We start from the raw sequence: 25,225 nt of genomic DNA, 5'->3' as shown, positions 1-25,225 counted from the left end.
CCGATCACTTCGGAGGAGAGCGGAGCGAGGCCGGGTAGAGCACAGCGGGACTGCCGAAGTAGAGCCAGGGGGAAAGGCGCATAAGATGTTGACCTGCTCTGCTCATCGTTACTGTTACAGTCCGCAATTTTCGCTGTTACTATTCACAGCAGCAGCTCTGCTATCTCAGCGTCCTCAACCTCCTCAATTCTCCTCTCTGTAGTGCGTTATTACGCTTTCAGGAGGCTGAGTCTGGTTCTGCTTTGTCAGAGCGGATGCTTCACGGTTGTGATCTGGACGGAACCAGCGAGGCACAGACTACATCCTGCTTTGCCTTTAACCCCACAGAAATAGCCTTACATGACAAACCCTATTGGAAACAGCTATGCGCCTCACTGGTTCCTAAATGGATGGAGAAATAATCAATCTGGGAGCTGAATGTCCGCTCTGACCGGTATTTATACAGACCGGAAGGGCCTCCATTCAGCAGGTGGACGGGGACTGAAGTTTTTCACTGCTGCGCTGGGCACAAGGGTAAACCCACTAGCAACAGCCTTAATTTGGGGTTAATACATAAGCAACGGATTTTACTGTTGAATATTGATATAATAGTGTAACTGTTGTTAGTAATTTCCATGGCAACGGGTTTAAGTAGCGAATCAAACACAGGGAGGGAGGAAAATGAACCAGTGGTTTGGAGCTGTTGTTCAACGGTTTTTCTGCGTTATTTTTAATTTGCTGTGGCGAACTGCACTAAGTTAATGATATCTACATCTCCAGGTTTCATTTTAACTGAATTGTTTATCCCCTGAAGAGACAGGTAAGCAGTTGTTTTGTCCTCCGGCGTTGTGCGCATGCCCAAAATTTCTGGACGTAAACAATAACATGCAACGTGTTTGTAGTAACGGTAGTTAGCATTTAGGCTAACCGGCAGTAAACAGTCACTTATAATTTACAAAAATATCTTAAAATATAATCGATGTCAATAAAATACTGTCCTGAACTTACAGACACCTTTAAGAAATGATAACTATCTGTCACTTGTGCACTTAACCCACCTGTGAAAACAGATATCAGTCTTCAGTAATGGCGTTGCTGCGATGCTGACGTCTTCTTCTTCTTTGATGGTTATTGGCGGTTGGCAAACAACGAAATTGGTCCATTACCGCCACCGACTGGTATGAAATGTGGAATAGAACGACACTAAAAGATTATACCGTTTATCTGCTCATTCAATTTAGCGAAACATTATCTGGTAACTTTTACTTTTCGAGTTATTACTAAATAAGTCAATCAAATCTAGTTGTTTTAAAATTTGTAATCAATTGTTATTTTTCTAAGTCATGGAACATGTTTTTTTGTCTCATCATCCCCATAGTGTTTCTCTGAAACAAAGAGTGCTGTGTAGCCCAGTCAGGGGCGCTGCCAGAAGTCTTGGGCCCCCTGACAAAAAATTTGATTGCCCCGCCCGCAGCACCACATGAGATTGTGATTGACGGCGCTAAAACTCTCCTGCTACTGACTGGTTGTTTCTAGCACTGGGAGAAAGCAGAGGAAATAGATTTTTCACAGATTACATACCGTACTGTCACAACATAATGACAGTTTTAACAAATATGTGGAAAAAAATATTTATATTAAAGTTACATACTAAAGCTTTAATTTCACTCAGGAGAGGACGGGTCAGGAGGGACGTGGGTTATATAATTGCTGCTGACTGACTCACCTGTTGTTAAGTGATAAAAGGCACAAGGGACAAGTTAAATATATGAATATGTTGGTAATTTATTTTCAGGGCAAATGTGGACATGTGTTTTTTGATCTGGGAGTGGGAACATTAAATTTTTACTGCTAAAAACAATCTTTGAAAATACAATATGATTAATTTTGTAATTGATAGGGCCCCCATTTTTTTTTTCTTTCTATGAACAAAAAATAAATTGTGGAGGGCCCCCCTGTGTGTCAGGGCCCCTAGAACTGTCATCACTTTTCCCCCCTTCACCACACCCCTGGTCCAGACAGAGGGGTAATCAGTAGCCCAGCATCATGACCTGTTTGTTCTGAAGATCCTGCAGCTTCATCTTCCTAACATGGCGCCTCCTCATCCTGACTCTCACACTGACAGGAGGAACCACAGAGCTCTGTTAGGTTAAAGCTCATCTTCTGAAGTTGGGATGTTTTTCCTCCAACAGGTTCCAGAGGAATCACCTCAAACCAGATGTTGGACTGGATTTTATTTCACTGTCATTTGTGAATGTTAGCTCCTCATTTTCAACAGTGGAGCTATAAAGGCTGAAAAATGTTATTCTGGAGAAAATCTCATCAACATCTATATTTCCACTAAAGAGGCAAAAAATACATTTGTTTGATAGAGTAAAAGCCTCTCAGACTCTGAGCCTGACAGCACCAAACTATTTTCTATATTAGACAATTAATTTAATTGTCTAATATGATTGCTTCATGTATATTTTGCACGTTGCTTTTGACTGTTGCTCATGGGGAGAGACATTTCAGCAATCTAATAGAAAAAAATTAAGCAACCTACTTGCATACTGGATGTGGACTGTTGGATGTTAAATCCATGAGCAGTAAATATTGTGCTAACTATCAGTATTGAACCAAAGAAAGCAAGGCAGATGCAAGCCTTTAAATTGTGACGCTTTTTATGGATCAAATAGACTCAAAAAATTGTAACAGCAGCTGTGCAGGGGGGCTCAAACAAATTTTTTGTCAGGGGGCCCAAGATTCCTGGCGGCGCCCCTGCTCAGGTATGTTGAAGAAGAGACACATCTAAAAGTTGCAGGAGACCGGCCCTCAAGGCCTGGAGTTGCCCACCCCTGTTCTAGTGGCATGGGGTGGTAACACAACAAATATAATTACATTACTAATCAGAATACCATTTAGTCTTCATTATTTATTAGTCCTGGCATGACTGGAACCGTTAAAAATAAATTCTCTAATAAAACACCACTTCTTATTTTCTTAATGATGCAGAGCTAATTAAAGGACAAGACCTTTATACATTATAAATATCTATATATATTCATTGGTTATAGGGGGAACAAAATAAATTGTAAAATACCATTTACCATGTATACATAAGAAACTTAATTGAGCAAAAGTCAATAACAAACAAATGAATTAGGTTCTAAGAAGAATAACAAATTTGGTTGTTACAACCGGGGCTGTTAAACAGATACAAGCTAAAATTCACATTTTTGCTTTTACGGTGCCATGTTAACCTATCTGGTCTTTCATTACCCAAAATACCTACATGAGCAGGAGTCCAAGATAATATTACATTTTTGTTTTGTTCACATAATCTATGATGAACAGCCATAACCTCATATATTTTGATTATTTGTACTTCCCTTTTCAGTACTCAACAATGCAGACAATGAATCACTACAAACTAGTATTTTACTTGTGTTAGTGTCATCCTCCCATTCTATAGCTAATTATATAACACAAAATTCTACTGCATTTATACTCAGATAATTAAATGTTTGAAATATTAATCTAATTCAGGAATCACTACTGCTGTACTCGGCTCAGGAGTTGGAGGCCCAGCTTTAGTTTTAGCATAATTTATCTTATGCTAAAGTGAAAATGGTTTATTTGTAACAAACATGTAAAAGGAGGCAGGTATAAGCTGAGTAGCTTCAGCCTGCACCTTTTTGAATTAAACACCTGGATTATTTTTACTTGACCTTGTTTTGAATTTCTTTGATATCTGGAGAGTTAATTTTAACAATAGTGGGTGTGTCTGAGAATTTCAGATTGAATAAACTAAACTATATAGTTAAATGCACAGAATATTTCTCCTAGGCTACGTTCACACTGCAGTGTAAAGTGACCCAAATCAGATTTTTTGCCTTAATGCGACCTGCACCTGATCGTTTTATGACAGTTTGTACAACACAGATCTGATTTTTACAAATGCAACCCAGGCAACTTGGACATTTGGTTCTAATTTGTTTCTGATCTTTTCAAATGTGACCTGTGTCTGTACGGGCAGGTCGCATTCATTCGACCTGAACGTCATTGGTACTCCACAAAAGTCACTATTCTGCAATCTGATACGTGGAAAACGTTAGCAAAACATCCACGATTTATGTTCGTTACGGGAAAAAAATAAAAAATCGGAGAAGTCATGTAAGTTTTGCAAAATGTATGTAATATCAATGTATGTATGATCGCCTGATAAATAAAAAAAAGGAGAAAAAAGAAAAACATCCACCATGGTGGACGATAATGAGCTTTAAGTTGTTAATGCGATGGCTCCGGTTGGACAACAACTTTAAAATAACCAGATGGGCTCCACCATGAGCATCCATCTTTACTACCACAAACACTGAGCACTCTCTATGTGACGTTCCTGCTTCCTCTACTGCGCATGCGGGTCACTTTTATGTCGTGTGTGATTCACATGGAGGATCGCATACAAGTCGCATATATTTGGAATGTGAACAACCAAACAAAACAAAAAATCTGATTTCATGACACAATCGGAAGTGAGCATTAAGGCCTGCAGTGAGAACGCAGCCCTAATGTGTCAAATACCTCTGAAGCACAAAAAGTGCCTCAAATTAAACGATAAAAAGGATCAATAAGGCCCTAATTTAATACAACAGTAAACAAAACTAAGAAGCTAAATGATGAGTTTAACTTTAACAGTTTGTTCAGATGAGCAAACAGGAAATGGAGGAAGTTTAAGAATCTTAAAAATTGCTTCAGCAGTCCAACAGATGAGATTATGGTTTTATTTATGAGTATGTCTCATTGAAACTTGAGATCTGTTCGTGATAGGGAAAGTTAATAATCGGATGCTCACAGAAGAATCTGTTCTTCACAGCTTTTCCTTCTGCTTTCCAGTTCTCTGTGAATTTTGTTTGTGCGATATGCAGCGCTGCTCCGGAAGTATGGGGAATCCCTTTTATCCAGAAGCTTTAAGAAAAAAACATGGACCTGAGAACAGTAGATTATTGACATCAAACTGAAAACTGTCAGCATGTGTTGTTGTTTCTATATGAATAAACACACACTTGAAAATAAAATGCCTTGTAAATAAAAGGTGTTTTACAAACTTTATAGATTTTATTTTGAAAATCTAAATACTTTAAGGATACATTTTTAAAAAGGATCATCTTGCATCTAGTGGTCTTTATTTGACAGAAAACTGGGTTGTAAGAAAGAGGGAGGACATGCATAAATTATTCAACCCCAACAGCAATTTAGGATTTTGGTAAAACTGTTGTTTTACTATCATTTAATTTCTGATAAATGTGCTAATGGCAGAGAAACAATTTACTGTTATACAGGTAAACCGTATCGGCTGCCATCAGTGGCTATGCTAACTAGCCTGAGCATTCACAGCAGGATCTGCTGAAGGCAGAAAAGCAGTCGCAGAGAGCAAGGGGTGAAGAAGAGGCTGACCAGCATCACCACACTAGATTGTGACTGACAGCGCTAAGACCCGCCCCTGGGCTCTGATTGGTTGTTTCTAGTTAGCACTCAGAGCATTGGGAGAAGGCAGAGGAGCCCAATTTTTCACATCTTATCTGTCTGATACCATGTTAGGACATGACAACAGTTTCAACAAATATGAAAAAATATTTTCTATAAAAGTTACATACTGCAGCTTTAAATATGCATAATTTTAGATAACAGTTCTTACTCAAAAGTGTTCCTACGTCCATCAACCCAGAACCATCCTTTTGGTGTATGATGTAACCCTATCCAGAAATTTGCTGGCGTCAATAATGATAAATTGGCGTACAAGGTGATAAATTCCTGTGAACAGATTTTATTTTAGACTCATAAATCTTCTTACTTCAACCAATCAATCAGTCAAGTTTATTTGTAACACATTTCAGCAACAAAGCACTTCAAAGTGTTTTATATCATAAAAACACAAATCTATAAAGTCATTGAACACAGTTAACAACTGAAGCGTCACATTTTGTCAAATACCATTATTACACATCAAAATGTTTGTTTCATTTATAATGTTTCAAAAGCAACTCTAAATAGGTGGGTCTGTAGTGAAGATTTAAAGGAACTCAGTGTTTCGGCTGTTTTACAATTTTCCAGAAGTTTGGTCCAGATTTGTGTTGCTTAGAAGCTGAATGCTGCTTCTCCTCGTTTGGTTCTGGATGCAGAGCAGACCAGAATATGTCAGGAGGGTGGTTTGTGTCCTTGTGTTCATAATTTACCCACTAGACGACGCCAGGAGGTGTGGAGGTGTGGAAGTGCAGATGTGCTCTGCCACACCTGCACTTCATCAACAACTGCTGTACAAGAAGAGCTGGCTGCCTGACCAAGGCCTCTGAGTGGCAGAAATTCTCCTTGTTCTTTTGAACCTGTTCACGCTGAATGTTTTCCGTTTCCAGGCGTTTCCTGGATTGCTGTGCTCTGTGGTCTCCCCATCAGAGCTTTTGAAATGACCTTCTTCAAGACTTTGTTTCTGGCATAAATTCTGGACATCTTCTTCACATCTGGCAGCCTTTTACTCTCCTTCATCCTCCTCCTCCTGAGTGCTTTATCTGTCTGTCTTCACACAAATCCCACCTTCTAGCATTTGCTGGACTTCACTGTGAAGTGAAGGCCATTAAAACTTCACTTTAATGGACATGGAATTTAGAATTTAATGTCTAAATTTTAAAATTTAGACATTAAATTCTAAAACTTAATGTCTAAATTTTAGTTATCTACCAACTCATCGTCATGGTTACATAAAGTCGAGATGAACTATAATTGATTAAAGGTTTCTGCTGTGTCGTCTGTGAAAGAACATTTTGTGATGGTGGCCATTTTACTAAGTGAGTCAGTGGAGAAAGTATTTTAAAACATAACAGCGAAATGATCCGACAGGGCGACATCAGTTACAGAGACACTGGAAATATTCACACCCTTCCTGATTATCAATGTGTGTCCTAGATTGTGTGCTGATTGTTTAACATGCTGAATTGGACCAAAATGATCAAGAATATCACAATTTTTTGCCTCTCTGTCTTTGGGCTTGTTAACATGGATGTTAAAATCTCCCACAATTATTAAACAGTCAGAATTGGTGTATATAAGAGACAAAAGCTCATTAAAGTCAAAGAGGTTTTCCACACATTGGGGTTTTGTACAGAGTTAGTATCAGAGATCATTTATGGCCTTTTACCTCAACTGCCAGACATTCAAGAGTTAAAATGACCTAAAAATATATATTTAAGAAGTTCTTATGCATTGAAGCAACGCCTTCTCCTCTTTGTTTTCTATTGAGACTTTAAAAATTAAGCGATATTGATTCAATTAGCACATATGATTCAGTGTTGTCAAGTTATCAATCTTCCAGATTAACTTTAAATTTCAAGAGTAGAGGTGACGTTATATTTTACCTGCTCCTCCAGATTATCAATTACAACCAAGTCTCCACCATTTTCCCGACAGTACTGTCGACCTTCGTCCCAAGACTTCAACTCTTGTCCTCCATAAAGAAGGTAGCAGTATGTCTTGAAGGAAAGCCATCCGATCCTGCATTCAAAACATTGTGGTTTCACTAGACAAGGGGAAAGAGCAGAATAAAGTGATTATTTTATATACACACACACACACACACACACACACACACACACACACACACACATAGCTGACTGTATAGCTCACTGGGTAAGACACCAGTCTACCACCCGGGAGACCAGGGTTCGAATCCGGGCTGGGGCAAGTTACAACAGTTACAACAGTGCAATTGAGCTATGCAGTGTGGGTCCTTAGGCAAGAGCCTTGGAGCTATATAGCCTACCTCATACCATGAGAGACATTGATATGCATAACATGCCGGCTCAGACGTCGCCCGGCCAAACAAGGTCTGCGTCAGGTGCTGGGGAACCAGAGCACCTTGATGAAAAATGGGCTACTGGAACAAGACGGAAATGGGCGAGAGACGAAAACATGGATCTGTTGGAATGCTACTACTCAAGTAACCCTAGTCAGAGGTTAGACCGGCTCTTCTCCACCCAACCAGTGTACTCTCAATGGCAGGGTACTAACAACAGAGCAGACCCACCAAGGCTGGAGAGGAGCCAAACTCCTTGTAGCCCGAGACTGCAAAACCCGACACACCAACCTGTGCACCGCTTGGATTGATTACAAGAAAGCCTATGACTCAATGCCACACACCTGGATCATTGAATGCTTAGAGATGTACAACATCAATAGGACTCTAAGAGCCTCAGCCAAATCATCAACAAGACTGGCTACGGATACCGACTCAAGAATGGGGCCACAATCAGTCACCTCCTCTACATGGATGACATGGGTGAGAGGGGAATATGGCTGTAAACCTGTTGCTAATGACTTCATTTTACTGGCTCAGTTTGTGGTCAGAAAAGTGACCTTCAGCACTCTACCTGTGATAATAATGGTCAGCTATGTCTGAAAAACTGTTTATAACAGAATATTTCAAAAATAAAATGAGTAATCAAGAGTTTCAGAGATAATGTAGAAATATAATTACTATGTTCAGGACAGAACTCTAAAACTGGAAAGTTTTTATGCTGCAAGACGAATTTCTTAAAACGCTTCAGGTCCGCTGTCTCTTTGCATCGATTCTCTTCTTCCTCTCTCGATACTCTCAGCTCCTCTTTCTCTTTGTCCAGCTTCTCTTTCTCTTTGTCCAGCTCCTTTGTTATGTTGCTCAGCTCATATTTGTCTTTTATCAGCTCCCCTTCCCCTTTGTTTATTTCCACTCTCTTTTTATTCAATTCTTCTTTCTGTTTGGTAAGCTCTGCTTTCATTTTGTTCAGCTCTTCTTTCTCTTTGTTCTGCTCCACTCTTGTTTTGATCAGCTCCTGTTTCTTTGTGCTCAGCTCCTCTTTCTGTTTGCTTTGCTCCTCTTCCTTTTTGCTCAGTCTCTCTTTCTCTTTTGTTAGCTCATCTTTCTCTTTGTTCAACTGATCTTCATTTTTGTTCAGCTCCTCTTTCTCTTTTCTCAGCTCATCTTTCTTTTTGTGGAAGTCATCCTTCTTTTTGCTCAGCTCCTCTTTCTTTTTTGTCAGCTCCTGTTCCTTTTTCTTCAGTTCTTTTTCTTCTTTGCTATGCTCCTTTTGCTCTTGCCTCAGCTTCTCTTTCTGGTTGTTTACCTCCGTTTTGTTTTTGCTCAGCTCTGCTTTCTCTTTTTCCAGTTTCTCTTCCTCTTTTACCATGTCTTCTGTTCTGCCTTTTAGGTCCTTGACTGAGCCCAGCTCCTGTTCCTCTTTTCTCAGCTGCTCTTGATCTTTGTTCAGCTTCTCCTTGTCTTTCTTCAGCTTCTCTTTCTCTCTCTTCATGTTCTCTTTCAGTTCGTTCAGTAAATCTTTGTCTTTGCTCAGCTTCTTTTCCTCTTTGTTCAGCTCTTCTGTTTTTTGGTCCAGGTTCTCCATCTCTTTGTCCAGTTCCTCTTCTTCTTTGATAAGCACCGTTTCATTTCGATTCAGCTCCGCCCTGTCTCGGCTCAGCTGCTCTGTATCGTGGCTCAGCTTCTCTCTTTCTTGCCTCAGCTTCTTTCTGTCTTGAGTCACCTTCACTCTGTCTTGGGTCACATTCTCTCTGTCTTGGCTCAGCTGCTCTAAGTCTCTGTTCAGTTCCTCTCTGTCTTGGCTCAACTTCTCTCTGTCTCGGATCAGCTCTGCTAATTCTCTGCTCAGCTGCTCTCTGGTTCTTTTAATATTCTCTCTGGCGTCGAACATTTCTTCTCTGATCAAGAACACGTCTTTCTCTCGGATCAGCTTCTCCATCTGGTTCTCCATCTGCTTTTGTTGCTGAACCAGGTGACTTCTTTCAGTTGTAAGTCTGTTGATATTTTCATGCTGCTTGTTTGTCGTCACACTCACTATTAAAAACACACAAATGAGTCAGAAAGTCATTCAAAGTATCTTTATCAGAGAAGCATTAACATTTTCAGTTTCTCAGTCCTTTCCAAGGATATCAGACAGCATTCTTAGGATAGAACCAAAGGACAGTAAACTGTAATATCTGATAATCTTGTTTATTGTTGGGGGTTGCATGGTGATAGCTTGTAGTAATAAGGTCCATTGAATAGGACCCTGGAGTCCATCTGTGTTGAGTTTGCATGTCCTCCTGGTTGATGTGCAGGTTCTCTCAGAGTACTCTGGCTTCCTCTCAGAGCCCAAACACATGACTATAAGCGGTCTCTCTAAACTGCCCTCAGGAATGAGTGTGTGCATGGTTTGCTTGCCCTGATAGTATCTGTGCTGCTATTTGATAGACTGGTGACCTGTTAAAGGTGTAGCCTATCTCTTGCCCAGTGACCATGTGAAAAACACACCAGCCTGCCTAGCATCGCTGCATTTGTAACTGGTTAACTTAAACGAGAGGTGTGGCGATCGATCGGCCACCAATCATAATCGGCCGAAGTTGTGCACACTGGAATAATTTGATTACATCTATTTATTGAAACGACGGTCCTGTTTTATTATACAGGCCAGGTCAATGGCGAGCTGATTGTCCGGGCCGAGAGCCTTAAAAAGATTGCACTTGTAGAGGCGAAGATTTCTGCTTTTCCTGCCAGGCTGGTAGGAGGCTCCTTGCTGCTTTTACATTTAAGTAAACGCAGCCATTTTAACAAACTGAGATTAACTAAGAGGTGTCCCAACAACAATTTAGACTGAGGTTCCCTGAGGGGTTGTTTGCCATTTATATGACCATTAAGAAAGGTCATATCAGCATATTTTTCACACTGTCCCAAGGCCAGTGGTTGCAGAAGACCAACCTAAGGCTAAGAAACAAGTAATGGGGTTCAGGAGCTTTCCAGACTCTTAAATGCAGGAAGTGTTCAGACCTTACTTCACCTTTCCATTTTGAAAAAAACAAACAAAAAAACATTATTTAGATGGCCTAGACCTTGATATTCCCTGTGTTCACAGTGATCATAGTGTTCAAAGTGTTGCATAAGCACTTTGAACTCCATAGCTCCTCTTAAAACCATGAAGAAAAATAGATTTTCTGAGCTGTGCTTCAATGAAACTGTGCCCTCAGGCGAGACTGAAGACGAACTGACAGGCGGTGGAAAAAGGGTAAGTTGCAGATTTCTTTTGACATTCTGAAAAATTGTTTATTCAATTATCAGAATACTGTAAAATCTGAAAAATCTAAATGATTGGTTGCTTTGGTTTGCTCAAACAAACGTAGGCCTCAGGTTCTTTTTATAGTTTTAAAGTTATTAGCCCCTCCGAATGCACCTGCTTTTACAGCTTCTGCTGATCTTCGTAGCAAATTCTTAGAATTTTTCACTGACAAAGTTTTAGCCCTTAGGGGGTCTACTATTCTGCCTGTGTTGGATCCCCAGGAAACACCTCTAGGCGATGCTACCTTCGAACAGTTTGAATCAGTTTCTTTGTCCCATTTGTCCACTGTCGTTAAACATCTGCAGCCAACAAACTGACCATTGGACTGTCTCCCTGCTCGCTTATTTACAGATATTTTTCCTGTCACCTTAATAAATACCTCTCTTTCTACTGGATGTGTCCCAGCTGCTTTCAAACATGCCATGCTATACCCACTTATTACAAAACCCAAATTGGAGCACAGTGTTTTTGCTAATTTTAGACCTATTCCTAAACTGTTGTTTTTCTCAAAAGTTTTAGAGAAGATTGTTTTTACTCAGCTCCAGTCTTTTCTAACAGATTATGATATATCTGAGAAATTCCTGTCTGATTTTAAATGTGGACACAGTACAGACACCGCCTTGCTTAGAGTATTTAATGAGCTCCTTCTAACAGTTGATTCAGGGGGCATTAGGGTCTTATTGTTAAGATTTAAGTGTAGCGTTGGATACCATTGACCACAACATCCTTTTATTTCGATTGAAGCACTGTGTTGGTCTTAAGGATACAGGTGTAGCTTGTTTCTCATCGTATTTGAAAGACAGAAGTTTTTCTATTCATCTTGATCAGTTTTTCTATGGCAGCACCTCTAAATTATGGAGTACCTCAAGGTTCAATTTTAGCCCCGATTTTATTTATTTTGCATTATTTGCTGCCTCTTGGACATATTTTTAAGAAATTTAAGCTATCTTTTCACTGCTTTGGTGATGATGTGCAAATATACATGCCCCTCAAGAAACTACATCAGGATGATTCCCTACAGTCTTTAACAGATTGCTTAATAGCAGTTAGCCAATGGATGAACCAAAATTTTCCTCATTTAAATCAAAATAAAACTCAAGTTATTCTGTTTGGACTAAAGAGCCTCATTGGTAAATCTGATGAAATTCTTGGTTCCCTTGCTTCCTTTTATCAATCTTCCATTAGGAATCTCGGTCTCATTTTTGACACTTGTCTTAATTTGGTTAAGCATGAAATCAAGCTTTTTTCATCTGCGCCTTCTAGCAAAGGTTAAATCTATCTTCTGCCCTGAAGACTTTGAAAAACTTATCCATGCCTTCATCACTACATGTTTAGACTATTGCAACTCATCATATAAAAATATGGACCAATCTTCTTTACAGCATCTCCAAATAATTCAAAATGCCACAGCAAGACTTTTAACTGGAACCCGGAAACACCAGTAACACCAGTATTGGCTTCTCTGCATTAGCTGCCAGTTTTTTATCGGATTGATTTTAAAATTCTTTTATTGGTTTTTAAAGTTTTACATGGCCTAGTCCCAGCTTATCTTCAAGACCTTCTTCATAACCGTTCCGTCTCTAGAACACTTTGGTCAAATAATAAATTGCTCTTACATATTCCCAGAACCAGACTGAAAAGCAGAGGAGACCGGACTTTTGCTGTTATTGCTCCTAATTGTTGTGTACCAGGTTGCGGGGTTAGTTTGCTATCTTTTCAGTTACCACCGTTCGTCCACCAGATTGCGCTATTAGGCTGTGTTTTCCTGGAGGCCGTGCTGGCAGATCTTGCCTCTTCACACCTGGGACAATAATCATCTTCACCAGAGGAGTATATGAGCAACAGACTGCCAGCATCTCATCGCCAGAGTGTTTGCCAGTATTGGTACTCTAGCCCCTCGTAGTTTGCTGAGTTTTTGGAGATCTTTATGAATTTTCTTGTGCTAACTGTTCTTCTGTGAATCGTCCTCAGGACACCTTCGAGATCCTCTGGGACATCCTCGTGTTCTCCGAGTTCTGAAGAAACCTTCTCGTGACGCCGTGAATCTACTCACCGGATGCCCGAGCTCCACAGTCTCACCTCTCCGTTTCACTTACCTCCTGCAAGTATCCAGGTGGCAGTCAGTCTCGCTGCACCTATGTGCCGTCGGGAAACTTACCTGTTTGCCCTCCAACGCCACATCCATCCTCGATCAGCCGACACCATCAGTAATTAAACCACTCCATGGTACCACTAGACCCTCCCTGGGTCTGAATCTCCGATCTACAAGTAAGAGCTGAGATGTTATGTCGAGTGAATTCAATTCCCCACAGACATTGAACTCATCACCTCTCCCTCTGTGTTCAGTCGTCCCTGGATTCCTGGCCACAGCTTCCCCACTAAGCAGCATTGTTTAATTGTTTCTTCACTGTTAATAAACATTTCAATCTTTATCATTCTCTCCGTGAGTGTTTCTGCATGTGGGCAACAAATATAAAACCCATCATGACACTAATGTGTGGAACAACTTGCCTTTAAGCATTAGATCTGCCAAACCAAACTTATCTTTTAAATGATTTTGGGTCAGGATGTTCCGGTTTTACCAGAACAGATCCAATCTCGTAAGCCAGTGTAAGCTGCAACCAGATCACAAAGACAGGCTAAACAGCTGGGAATGATACATCTGAACCTATAGCTGATGCTGTAGGAACAGGCCAGTAAAACCTGAGACTGCTGATGAACCAAATTCTCTACAAGAACTGCCCTTCTTTATCTAGGATATTCTTGCTGAAAGCTTAGATGAAGTGAGAAAAAGCTAACAACAAAGACGACTTTATAAAATGGCAGGCACAGTTAGACAAATGTCACGAGGATTGCCAGATGTTGATGGGGACATTGTGGATTCACAGGGTCACTTCAAGAGGCTACAACAGCATGATGACTCACTGATGGGTATTTTGATCAAGCAATTCCAATCACAGATGGAGAAATCATTAAACATATTGATGGGTAAGCTTATATCTTTAGAGATGGGTTACTTTATCTTCAGTGTGGGAAAGGATCTGAGAAACTGGTGGGGCCTCAAGCTCTAAGGGGACAAGTGCAAAAGTTGGGTCACGGTGTTTCCTGGGCAGGACACATGGGTTTTAAAAAGATCTATGACAGAATTTCTGCCAGGTTCTGCAGATATTACAGGGTTTCTTATACAACATGCCTCATGCAAAAAGAAAAATACGCTTGTCAGACAGCTAGTTCTGGAGAGACAGGTCGCTACAGCGCAGTGCTTCTCAATCTTTTTTGGACCAGCGCCTGCCTATCCATCATCAATGCTCTCTTACTGCCCCCATGAAAGAAGATGTAGACTACTTGCACTGAATAGTATTTTATGCTTATTATTGCTATCATTATTGTTGCCATCTTAATTTGTATTGTTATTTCTTTATCATCAAAAATCCTTAAAAGAGAAACAGATTACTGAATTATTAGTTTCCAAAGAACAAAAAAGCCATGTGAATAGAAATAATTTTTAAAGGTGTGTAAGAAAAATGCAATGGACATTCAATATAATATTGGTAGGCCTACCAGCAGCCAATCAGAGTGGGGGAAAAAACTTTTTCTGTGCCATTTCCTGATGTTAATTACTAAATCTTGCACAAAATGGCCAGATAAAAGATGTACAACAATCAGTTTAAACTTGGAAGTATTTGTGAAAACACTGTGCTCTGCAACATTAAAACACGGACAGAACTGCAACAATATCAATCATAGCTCTTCTTCTCTTCAGTGCTTGTTTCTGGTGGTGCAGCTCTGTGCTGCCTTTTGGAGAGTTGGACATCAGAGTATCATCTATAAAATTTCACCCACATGGCATTTACTGTGCAAACCAGAGCTTTCGGTAGAAAAACAGAAGTTCCAGATCCTTTTAAGGCCACACAAGTATAGGACAGAAACATGGATGATATTTTTCAATAGACCTGTCTACAGATTTATAGATTAATAGTTTTACAGTAAAACTATTAATCTATGATTATACATTAATAATCATAGATTATATGACCACAGAGAGCTGGTTAATCATACATTAACCAGCTCTCTGACATCTTGCTTTGATTAAGAGCAAAGTTGGATCTTAATCAAATCCTAATGAGTCAAACTGAAAGTGTCACAGAGTCACTTGACAGCCTCATGACATTAACACTGACATGAAAAATAATATAGAAGAAATAATTAAAATAAAATCTAATAAAAACATAAATAAGTGATAAGTTCCTTATTGTTATGGTTGGTAAAATATATTTCTTCTTGGTATTAGATATGGTCTCAACAAACCCACGGCACTTCAACAATATTACCTTTCATCTGAAAACGATGTCTGTTCTTGCCATATAGTCCTCTGTATTAATTTTTGCTCGAAAGGCCTTACCATACAAATTTATTCCTCTGTATTTAGTTTAGTTTTTTAGTTTATTCTTCCATTTTGTTGTTCGAGCATTTCCGTTTCGTTTTCTTTGATTAAGCTTATTGTTATGTCCTGTTTAGGTTCTCTTGTTATTAATTTGCTTCCTGTTTTTATTGACGCTCTCCATCTTCACTCATCATGCCATTCCCCTGCTGCACAATCATACCTGCTGACAGAGTACTGATGTGTCGTTCATGAGTGATTTGATTCATCTGAATGGCTCTTTGATTAAATTCACTTTATTTATTTCCAACAGGTTTTCAAAATCAGGAAAATAAGCACTCAGTAGGACAGAGAAAACATGTGCAAACATAACCAAGAACTAAATTATTTGTTTACCTCCACTTTTCTGTTTGCTGAATGGTAAGACTCCAATCTCCATCAGTGAGAACTGGTCTTTGTTTTTTACCACTTTGTTTGCTCATAATGCTCTGCTCACACTTCAGCTGTTTTTTTTAAATTTAATTAAAAATTATTTAACCAGTAAATAAATACAATTGATAAAAATTAGTGGAACATTTTTAGACTTAATGGTGCAGATGATGATTTTTGTTTCTGCCAAAGCAATTCAAGCTTATTTTTCTTTTATTATGATTCTAAATTAAAAATATCTCTAAAATGTTATTAATACACACAACACAATTTCTTTGATTGTGAGTTTGACATCATCGGGAAGCTTAGAATCCACACTTTCAGGCTCTGTTAGTCAAAACAGGTAGACTGGGTAACTGTTTTGTTGTGGCCGGTCGCATTTACAAAACAACACCACTCGTCTCATTAGAATGAACAGAGAAAATAATAAGTCTGTTATTGTTATAGCAATAAAACACTAACATTTTCATTTCAGATTGTATTATTGTGGGCCATTTCCAAGTTTGGTGGTCCGTGAGTGTTTGTTAAATGTGTAAAGTGATACTGAGCCTGAAAGTTTGCTCTAAATCGTCTAAATCTGTAAAAACGTGACATAAAGGAAGTTACTTAAAATGTATTCTGTCGAAGTGAAACTCACTGTAGACGACTTTTCCAACCAGAACGACACAAAACACCCCCAAACACGCCAACAACAGAAAAGAGTGCTGGACTGTTGATGCTTCCACTTCTTCAGCTGAAAGAAAAAATCGGTATTGATAAATCAACAAAGTTTATTTGTACAGCACATTTCAACAACAAGGAAGTTAAAATGCTTCATGTCATGAAAAAATAAAGCCATCATAAACACATCATGCTGTCACCAATTGTGTAACCAGTAACAGATATTACATTTTGTCAAGTTCCATCATTAAAATCATCAATACACATCAAATATGTTGGTCAGTGTTCCAGTGATTACTGGTGGGGGTTTAGACTTGTCTTACAGCAGTGGTTCCCAAAGTGCGGGGCGCACCCCCTGGGGGTGGCACAGTGCCATTGCAGAGGGGCCCTGATGAATGAGGGGAAGGAAAAAAAAATCTCTCAGGGAGCTGTTCATGTTTTAACCCCATTTCCAGGACCAGCATTGCCTGCCCACAGAGTCAGCTGTGCCCCCCTTGGACTGGAAACCCGCTGTCACTTTCTTCAGCAGTTAAAACTGTTTAATCCGTTGTTAACACGTTGTTACCTGTTTTTCCGAGCCGCCTTCAAAGGCAACATGAACACTGAGATGCTCGTGCTGGGTTTACACCTGTGCAGAGCTGCGCAGGTGTGTTAGAATCCAGTTAAACGTTTCATTGTAGAGACTATCCCTTTCAAGTAGGGAATCGCACAGTAAAGCAAACCTGACAAGACTTGAATAATGTACCACTAAAATCTAGCTATTATCCATTTTATGTTTTCCTGTAAAGAACTTTTAATTGTTGCTGAAATGTGCTATAAAACCAAACTTGGCTTGCAGAGAGATTTCTCAGATGATGCAAAAAAGGCTCAAGGTTTACATGTGACATAAAACAATTCTTGCTTCAGCCCATGTAAATAAAGTATAACTTCCTACAGAGGGAATAAAAATGCATGAAATGCATCTGGATAGTATTGTTACTTTTTAATCCTCATAAAATATATAATATATACTTACTATTAATAGGATGTTTGGTATTGTTGGCATTGACTGTAGAAGTGTCTTTGTCCCTGTTGTTCCCCATCCTTTTCAGAAAAAAATAAAGATTTAGATATTATAAAATGTCCAACAGCTGCTTGAGTGATCTCAGCTGTAGCTCATGGAAAGCAGGCGGGTTCTTCTTCATCTTTTTAAAAGTGGTCAGGGTGTGATGCAGCATCTCCATCGCTGCTCTGTGGTTCATTTCCTTACTCCAACAGCTTTGGGAAACAAGTCTGCTTCTGTAACAAACCTTTCATGCCAAGAAGCTAGCTCTCACTCTGTCTCATAAACAGTTCTGCAACTCTCCTGTCCTTGGGAGGCTTCTTGGCAAAAAACCTCTTCCCAAGAAGAGGTTGTGTATGGAAGAAGAATAAAATTGTAATAATTTTATTGGTTTTATGAAGAATCCTTCTTCTCATCACCATCATCATCTCCACAGGTTCCACAGTCGTCCCCAGAACAGAACATTAAAAAAGACCTCACAAAAAAGACCAAAGCTGACACAACTCATTCCAAATGGCGCCATCGAGTTGCCGCTGAATATTGCCGTCCTGCGTTTCATTCTTGCAACACTTGATTGTAGTTAGGGAGGACTCGCTTCCCTGTTTGGAGAATGGCGGCGGTTTGTTTTCTGTTCTCTTTACTTCCACAACTGACCACGGCCAACCAGTGAACAGTAGGATGTTTATTTCAAATCAAGTACCTACTCTATTCTTGAACAGGGACCTTAAAATCATGTCAGCAACTGGAAAAACACTAGTTGAGAGTGAGACACTCGCAAAATAGGCCGGATGGAGTCGATCCCGTGAAAAAGGGGCATATCGGTAGGGGCATGACAGTTAACTGCCATTTAAGCTAACGGCAGTTAACTGTCACTTCCGATGCACAGAAATATCTCAAAATAGAATCAGTGTCAATAAAAAAAACGTCCTGAACTTCGAAACACTTCTAAAAATTATACATATCTGTTAGTTGTGCACTTAACCCACCTGTGAAAACAGAAATCGGAATCTACTTGAGTAATGGCTTTGCTGCGATGCTTTTTTCTTTTTCTTCTTCTTCTTCTTTGGCGGTTATTGGCGGTTGGCAAACAGTGCATTTACGCCACCGACTGGTGAATGTGGAACTGAATGTCAGTCAAGGATTTTACAACCGTCAATTTAAGATAGCGAAATATCTCAGTCGGGCGTGATAAAGGGGGGTAAAGTGATGACAATTCTAGGGGCCCTGACCAACAGGGCGCCCTCCACAATTTAATTATTTATTTTTTGTTCATGGAAATAAAATAAAAAAAAGTCGGGGCTCTATCAATTACAAAATTAATCATATTGTATTTTCAAAGATTGTTTTTAGCAGTAAAAATGTAAAAAGGGGGACCGGAGGGTGGGCTCCAATTACAGGGGGGTCACACTCTTAAGCCTCTCTGGTAAGGTGGTAAGGTCTATTCGGGGGTCCTGGAGAGGAGGGTCCGTCGGATAGTTGAACCTCGGATTCAGGAAAAGCAGTGTGGTTTTCGTCCTGGTTGTGGAACACTGGACCAGCTCTACACCCTCAGCAGGGTCCTGGAGGGTGCATGGGAGTTCGCCCAACCGGTCTACATAGGTTTTGTGGACTTGGAGAAGGTGTTCGACCGTGTCCCAGGGGGGCCTGATGGGGGGTTCTCCGGGAGTATGGGGTACGGGGCTCTTTGATACGGGCTGTCAGGTCCTTGTACGACCAGTGTCAGAGTCTGGTCCGCATTGCCGGCAGTAAGTCGGGCTCGTTTCCGGTGAGAGTTGAACTCCGCCAAAGCTGCCCTTTGTCACCGATTCTGTTCATTACTTTCATGGACAGAATTTCTAGGCGCAGCCGAGGTGTTGAAGGGATCCGTTTTGGTGGCCTTAGGATCGCATCTCTGCTTTTTGCGGATGATGTGGTCCTGTTGGCTTCATCGGAACATGATCTGCAGCTCTCGCTGGAGCAGTTCGCGGCCGAGTGCGAAGCGGCTGGGATGAGGCTCAGTGCCTCCAAATCCGAGGCCATGGTCTTGAGCCGGAAAAGGGTAGAGAGCCTTCTCCGGGTCAGAGGGTCGTCCTGCCTCAATTGGAGGAGTTTAAGTATCTCGGGATCTTGTTCACCAATGAGGGAAGAAGGGAGCGGGAGATTGACAGGCGGATTGGCGCAGCGTCTGCCGTGAAGCGGGTGCTGTACCGGTCCGTCGTGGTGAAGAGAGAGCTTGAGTCAAAAAGTGAAGCTCTCGATTTACCGGTCGATCTACCCTCATCTATGGTCATGAGCTTTGGGTCATGAACGAAAGAAAGAGATCACGGATACAAGCGGCTGAAATGGGTTTTCTCCGCAGGGTGGCTGGGCTCTCCCTTAGAGATAGGGTGAGAAGCTCGGTCATCCAGGAGGGACTCAGAGTAGAGCTGCTGCTCCTCCACGTCGAGAGGAGCCAGTTGAGGTGAGAGGTGTCTGGTAAGGATGCCTCCTGGACGCCTCCCTGGTGAGGTGTTCCAGGCACGTCCCACCGGGAGGAGGCCCCGAGGAAGACCCAGGACACGCTGGAGGGACTATGTCTCTCGGCTGGCCTGGAAACGCCTTGGGGTTGGGGTTCTTTGGAGCTGGAAGAAGTGGCTAGGGAAAGGGAAGTCTGGGCCTCTCTTTTGAAGCTGCTGCCCCCGCGACCCGACCCCGGATAAGCAGAAGAAAATGGATGGATGGATGGAAAATGTAATGTTCCCACTCCCAGATCAAAAAACACATGTCCACATTTGCCCTGAACCCGCTCAATTTAGTTAGCATAGCTACCAATGATGGCAGATAAACGGTTTCTTGTAATGATTAGTTGTTTCTTCACCATTAGCACATTTAGCAGTGAGTGAATGAAGTTGATTGACAGCACTAAGAGCATCCTACTGGTTCTGATTGGTTGTTTTGGTCAGGACTCCAGAACTCCAGTAATTGTAGTTCAGGAAGGAGATGGAGGAGATTAATTGTTTTCACAGATTATCTGTCTCATAACAAAGTGCTACGACATGGTGAAAGCTTTAAATATGGAGAAAACATAGATTTTATTAAAGTTATGTACTGCAGCTTGAATAAAATCAACTACTATCATTTTTAGAAGTCTGGATTGCTTTATGTGTCATTGCACGTTACTTTTGACTGTTGCTCATGGGGAGAGACATTTCAGTATCTAAAACTAATAGAAGAAATTTAAGCAACTGGATGTGGATTGTTGGATGTTAAATTCAAGAGCAGTAAATACTGTGCTGATTATCAGTATTTAACCAAAGAAGTGCTCTTCCTAAGAAGAGGTTGGGTATGGTCAGTGTCCTCCGTCGTCGTTGCCCTCATCCTCCATCTCCAGAGGTTCCACATTTGTCCCCAGAACAGAACCAGCCTTCTTTATCAGGCTGTTGACTCTTTTTAAATCCATGGCTTTGATGCCACTTCCCCAACAATTAACAGCAGAAGAGATGATGCTCTCAACAGCAGACTTATAGAAGATCTGCAGCATCTTGCTGCAAACCTTGAAGGATTTTAGCTTCATCAAGGAGTCTGCTCTGTCTCTACTTATAGACGACCTCGCCGTTGAGTCTCCCAAATAAAAAAAAGAAACAAAGACAGAAAACGAGGAAACATGTCAAAGCCTAAACTTTTCAGTTGAAAATTGACTTTAAGGATTTCTTAAATATTATGTTTATTAGGTATTTTGAAAAAAAAGGAAAGAACAATAACAGGACAAAACTTATACAGCACTGATATGGAAAACAAGACAAACAAAAAATCAGGAGGCATGTACATAAATTATAGCAATTATCTGAGAAAAGAAAGCAATTCATATATAAACTTAAACATATACATCATTAGGGTTCACATTACTGGTCTTTTAATTTTGAAATTTTGAAGTATAACTGATTAAACTTTAAAAATCCTGTAGCTTTATGTTATTAAAGCTAAAGTTTAATCAGTAATACTTTTATAACAAATTCATGTCAGATGATTTCTTGGTTAATGTCAAGTAGTCATAACAAAGACATTTTGAATAATTTCAACTTTGTATTAAAAGTGTCATGATTTACCAAATGACACTTTATGACAACAGTCATAAATATTCATGAAGACTTACTGATGTTCATGACAGGTGTTATGTCATGTTTATGACGGTGTCATGACAGTGTTATTCACAACCCGTCAAATAAAGTGTTACCAAAATTTTTATTCTGACCAAACATCTTCCTCAGAACACCCCATGCCTTAATAGTATTAGTAATTAGAAGGTTATCTTTGACAATAAGTGGGACTTCCCGGTTTTGTTTATTTAACATATTTATAGGGTGACAAGGTTTACAAACACTTTCCTCGATCTCAAGCCATGGATGAGCATGCTTTTGGGAAGCAAAACCACCCGCGGAAGGTGAGAAGGGAATAATATATATACATATACATATGTGTATATATATATATATATATATATATATATATATATATATATATATATATAATATATATATATATTATATATATATATATATATATATATATATATATATATATATATTAAAAATTCTCCTCTCACCCTCCGCGGGTGGTCTCCTTTTTCATCCTCTGAGTTCGGGTCCTCTACCAGAGGCCTGGGAGCTTCAGGTTCTCCTCCAGTATCTTGGCTGTGCCTAGAACTGCACATTTCTGGACTGAGATGTCTGATGTTGTTCCTGGGATCTGTTTGAGCCACTGCTCCAGTTTGGGGGTGACTGCCCCGAGGGCCCCGATGACCACAGGCACCACTGTGGTCTTCACCTTCCAGGCCTTCTCCAGTTCCTCTCTGGGGCCCTGGTATTTCTCCAGTTTCTCACGCTCCTTTTTCCTGATGTTGTGGTCACTTGGTATTGCTACATCCACCACAACGGCTTTCCTCTGCTCTTTATCCACCACCACAATGTCCGGTTGGTTCGCCATTACCATCTTGTCTGTCTGGATCTGGAAGTCCCACAGGATCTTAGCTCGGTCATTCTCCACCACCTTTGGGGGTGTTCCCCACTTTGACCTCGGGGCTTCCAGTCCATATTCGGCACAGATGTTCCTGTACACTATGCCCGCCACTTGGTTATGTCGTTCCATGTACGCTTTCCCTGCCAGCATCTTGCACCCTGCTGTTATGTGCTGGACTGTCTCAGAGGCCTCCTTGCACAACCTACACCTTGGGTCTTGTCTGGTGTGGTAGATCTGAGCCTCTATTGCTCTGGTGTTTAGGGCCTGTTCCTGGGCGGCCAGGATGAGGGCCTCCGTGCTGTCCTTGAGTCCAGCTTTTTCCAGCCATTGGTAAGATTTCCTGATATCAGCCACTTCAGTTATTTGTCGGTGGTACATCCCATGTAGGGGCTTGTCCTCCCATGATGGTTCCTCCAGCACCTTGTCCTCTGTTCCCCATTGCCTGAGACATTCGCTGAGCACATTGTCCATTGAGGCTTTGTCCTTGATGTATTTATGGATCTTGGATGTTTCATCCTGGACAGTGGCTCTCACACTCACTAGTCCTCTGCCTCCTTCCTTACGGCTCGTGTACAGTCTCAGGGTGCTGGATTTGGGGTGGAACCCTCCATGCATGGTTAGTAGCTTCTGAGTCTTAACATCCGTGGCCTTCATTTCTTCCATTGGCCAGCTAATTATTCCGGCAGGGTATCTGATTACTGGCAAGGCATAGCTGTTTATTGCACGGATCTTGTTCTTGCCATTGAGCTGGCTTCTCAGGACTTGCCTTATTCGTTGGAGGTATTTGGCTGTGGCTCCTGTCCTTGTGACCTCATCGAGGTTGCCATTTGCTTGCTGTATTCCCAGGTACTTGTAGCTGTGCTCTATGTCTGCTATTGTTCCTTCTGGGAGTGTCGGCCACACTTTTCTAGTCCGAATGACATCCCAATGTCAGTGCTGTAGATCCTGGTGGTGTGGATCAGTGAGTATATATATATATATATATATATATATATATATATATATATATATATATATTATTTTGATTATGTTGTCTAGGTAAATATCATCACTTACTCATATTTTTTTTATTTTTGTTTTTCAGATTTGCGTCATAAAGCTTCTTGATGCGTTTCTAAGCCATGATTGAGACTCTCCATGATGTTCACCCAGGACAGAGAGGAACTCGCATCAACTCCTCCACCGACCCCTTGAGACCTTCCTGTTGTTAAATTGCCTTTCCCTTGGATCCAAGCACCTGCACCTCGCTGACCAGTACAGCGACCATCAGTCCACAGTCAGCTGGATCATCACAACATTGACTAACTTTTTATTTACAATTAGGATCTGAAAACCGGAGGACCAGATAGGCAAAAATCTACCTGCAGTGATCCTGGACTGGGCTGAGCTGCTCTTCCTCTCTCCTCTTCCTCTCTCCTCCAGAGTGACGAGTTTTCATCACCAGTAAAGACAAACAAGTTTAATATCCGCGTAACTGCTGGGAAGTGTATTATATATATTCAGTGTTCATTTTGTTATACTGTTTGGACTTACAATAAAATGTAATCTCTTTTGTAATAATCTACATTTCACAAACCTTTTTCCCTTATCTCAGTTGTAACATGTGAAGTATTTGCATGTAATTCGGCCTTCAAGCGAGATATTAAAATTAAACGCTTTCAAGTAATACCAGCAAAGAAATCTGAATATGAAGTAATATGCAGTTAGTAAAATAATTCAATAATATACTGAATAAGGCTGGATGATATGACTGAACAGTTTTTTCATAACAGATTTAATTTTAGTCACCCTCAATATCTTTTCTAAAACAAAATACAGAAAATACTTTCACAAAGTGGCTTTATTTCTATCATTCCTCTTGTGAGTTGTATAAAGGAGTGTTATGGCCAGGTTACAAGTATTTTTAATTATGAGAATGCAGTCATATTAGCATCATAAAGATGCAATTTTACCAGAAGAACATCTTAAAATACTGGAAGTCATTTTATCGAGAAGTCTTGGCTCCCTCTGACGAAACCAGTTCAGTCCAGGTGGTTCTGATACATTCAGTGGTTAAGAGGATCAATTGGCCACCAGGTAAGCATTGATGTTAAAATAACAAACAGAGCTACTGATGTAGGAGTATTTTCCATGTTGAAGAAAAGCTAAGTTTATAATGGGAGAGGGAAAATATTGCATTGTTAGCCACTTTAGCTCAGTCGACGTCTCCATCCTGGAAGCCACTAAAGCCAAACAGAACTCCAGTCCAGCTCCAGCTGCAGTGAGGATGAAAAGGGAGAAATAACTGAACGTTAACATAACGGGGAATAAAGCAAATTTGGTAATTTGCTTTTTGCATGTGTTCCAGATGCAAAAAGAAAAGCTCTAATATAAACTTGTTTATTACTTCTGCCAGGATGTTGGTGGTAATTTCTGTATTTTAATTACAATGTACCATTATCAACACATAAGCATGCATTAGTTTTAAAACTAATAAATTTAATAAAATCAATAAATAAACTGACAAATATATTTAGCCAAACACACCTGGCCCTTAAAAGCAACACTTACCACCCAATCACTTATGAGGCAAGCCTGAAAAACAAAAATAAAACAAAAATACGAGTAAGTGATGATATTTACCTAGACAACATAATCAAAACCCAA

At 40.3% G+C, this 25,225-nt stretch overlaps 1 protein-coding gene across 1 annotated transcript in view; it reads right to left on the bottom strand.

The window, feature by feature from the left end:
* Positions 1-7,315: 7,315 nt before the first annotated feature.
* Positions 7,316-25,225, bottom strand: part of LOC106920404 (uncharacterized) — a 33,189-nt gene continuing 15,279 nt past the window's right edge. Inside the window, exons 2-6 of the mRNA XM_088013946.1 lie at positions 16,887-16,951; positions 16,541-16,636; positions 15,650-15,700; positions 8,486-9,838; positions 7,316-7,528 (exon numbers count right to left, since the gene is read on the bottom strand). Coding sequence (XP_087870072.1) covers positions 7,332-7,528; positions 8,486-9,838; positions 15,650-15,700; positions 16,541-16,636; positions 16,887-16,951 — 1,762 coding nt within the window. The 3' untranslated portion in view covers positions 7,316-7,331. The remainder of the gene's footprint in view (positions 7,529-8,485; positions 9,839-15,649; positions 15,701-16,540; positions 16,637-16,886; positions 16,952-25,225) is intronic.

The sequence above is a fragment of the Poecilia mexicana genome, unplaced genomic scaffold (genome assembly GCF_051168715.1).
Source record: "Poecilia mexicana isolate PSO_F unplaced genomic scaffold, ASM5116871v1 scaffold_16, whole genome shotgun sequence".
Lineage (NCBI taxonomy): Eukaryota > Metazoa > Chordata > Actinopteri > Cyprinodontiformes > Poeciliidae > Poecilia > Poecilia mexicana.
Note: the sequence above shows the minus strand (reverse complement) of the source record. Positions and strands in the feature narration are given on the sequence as shown.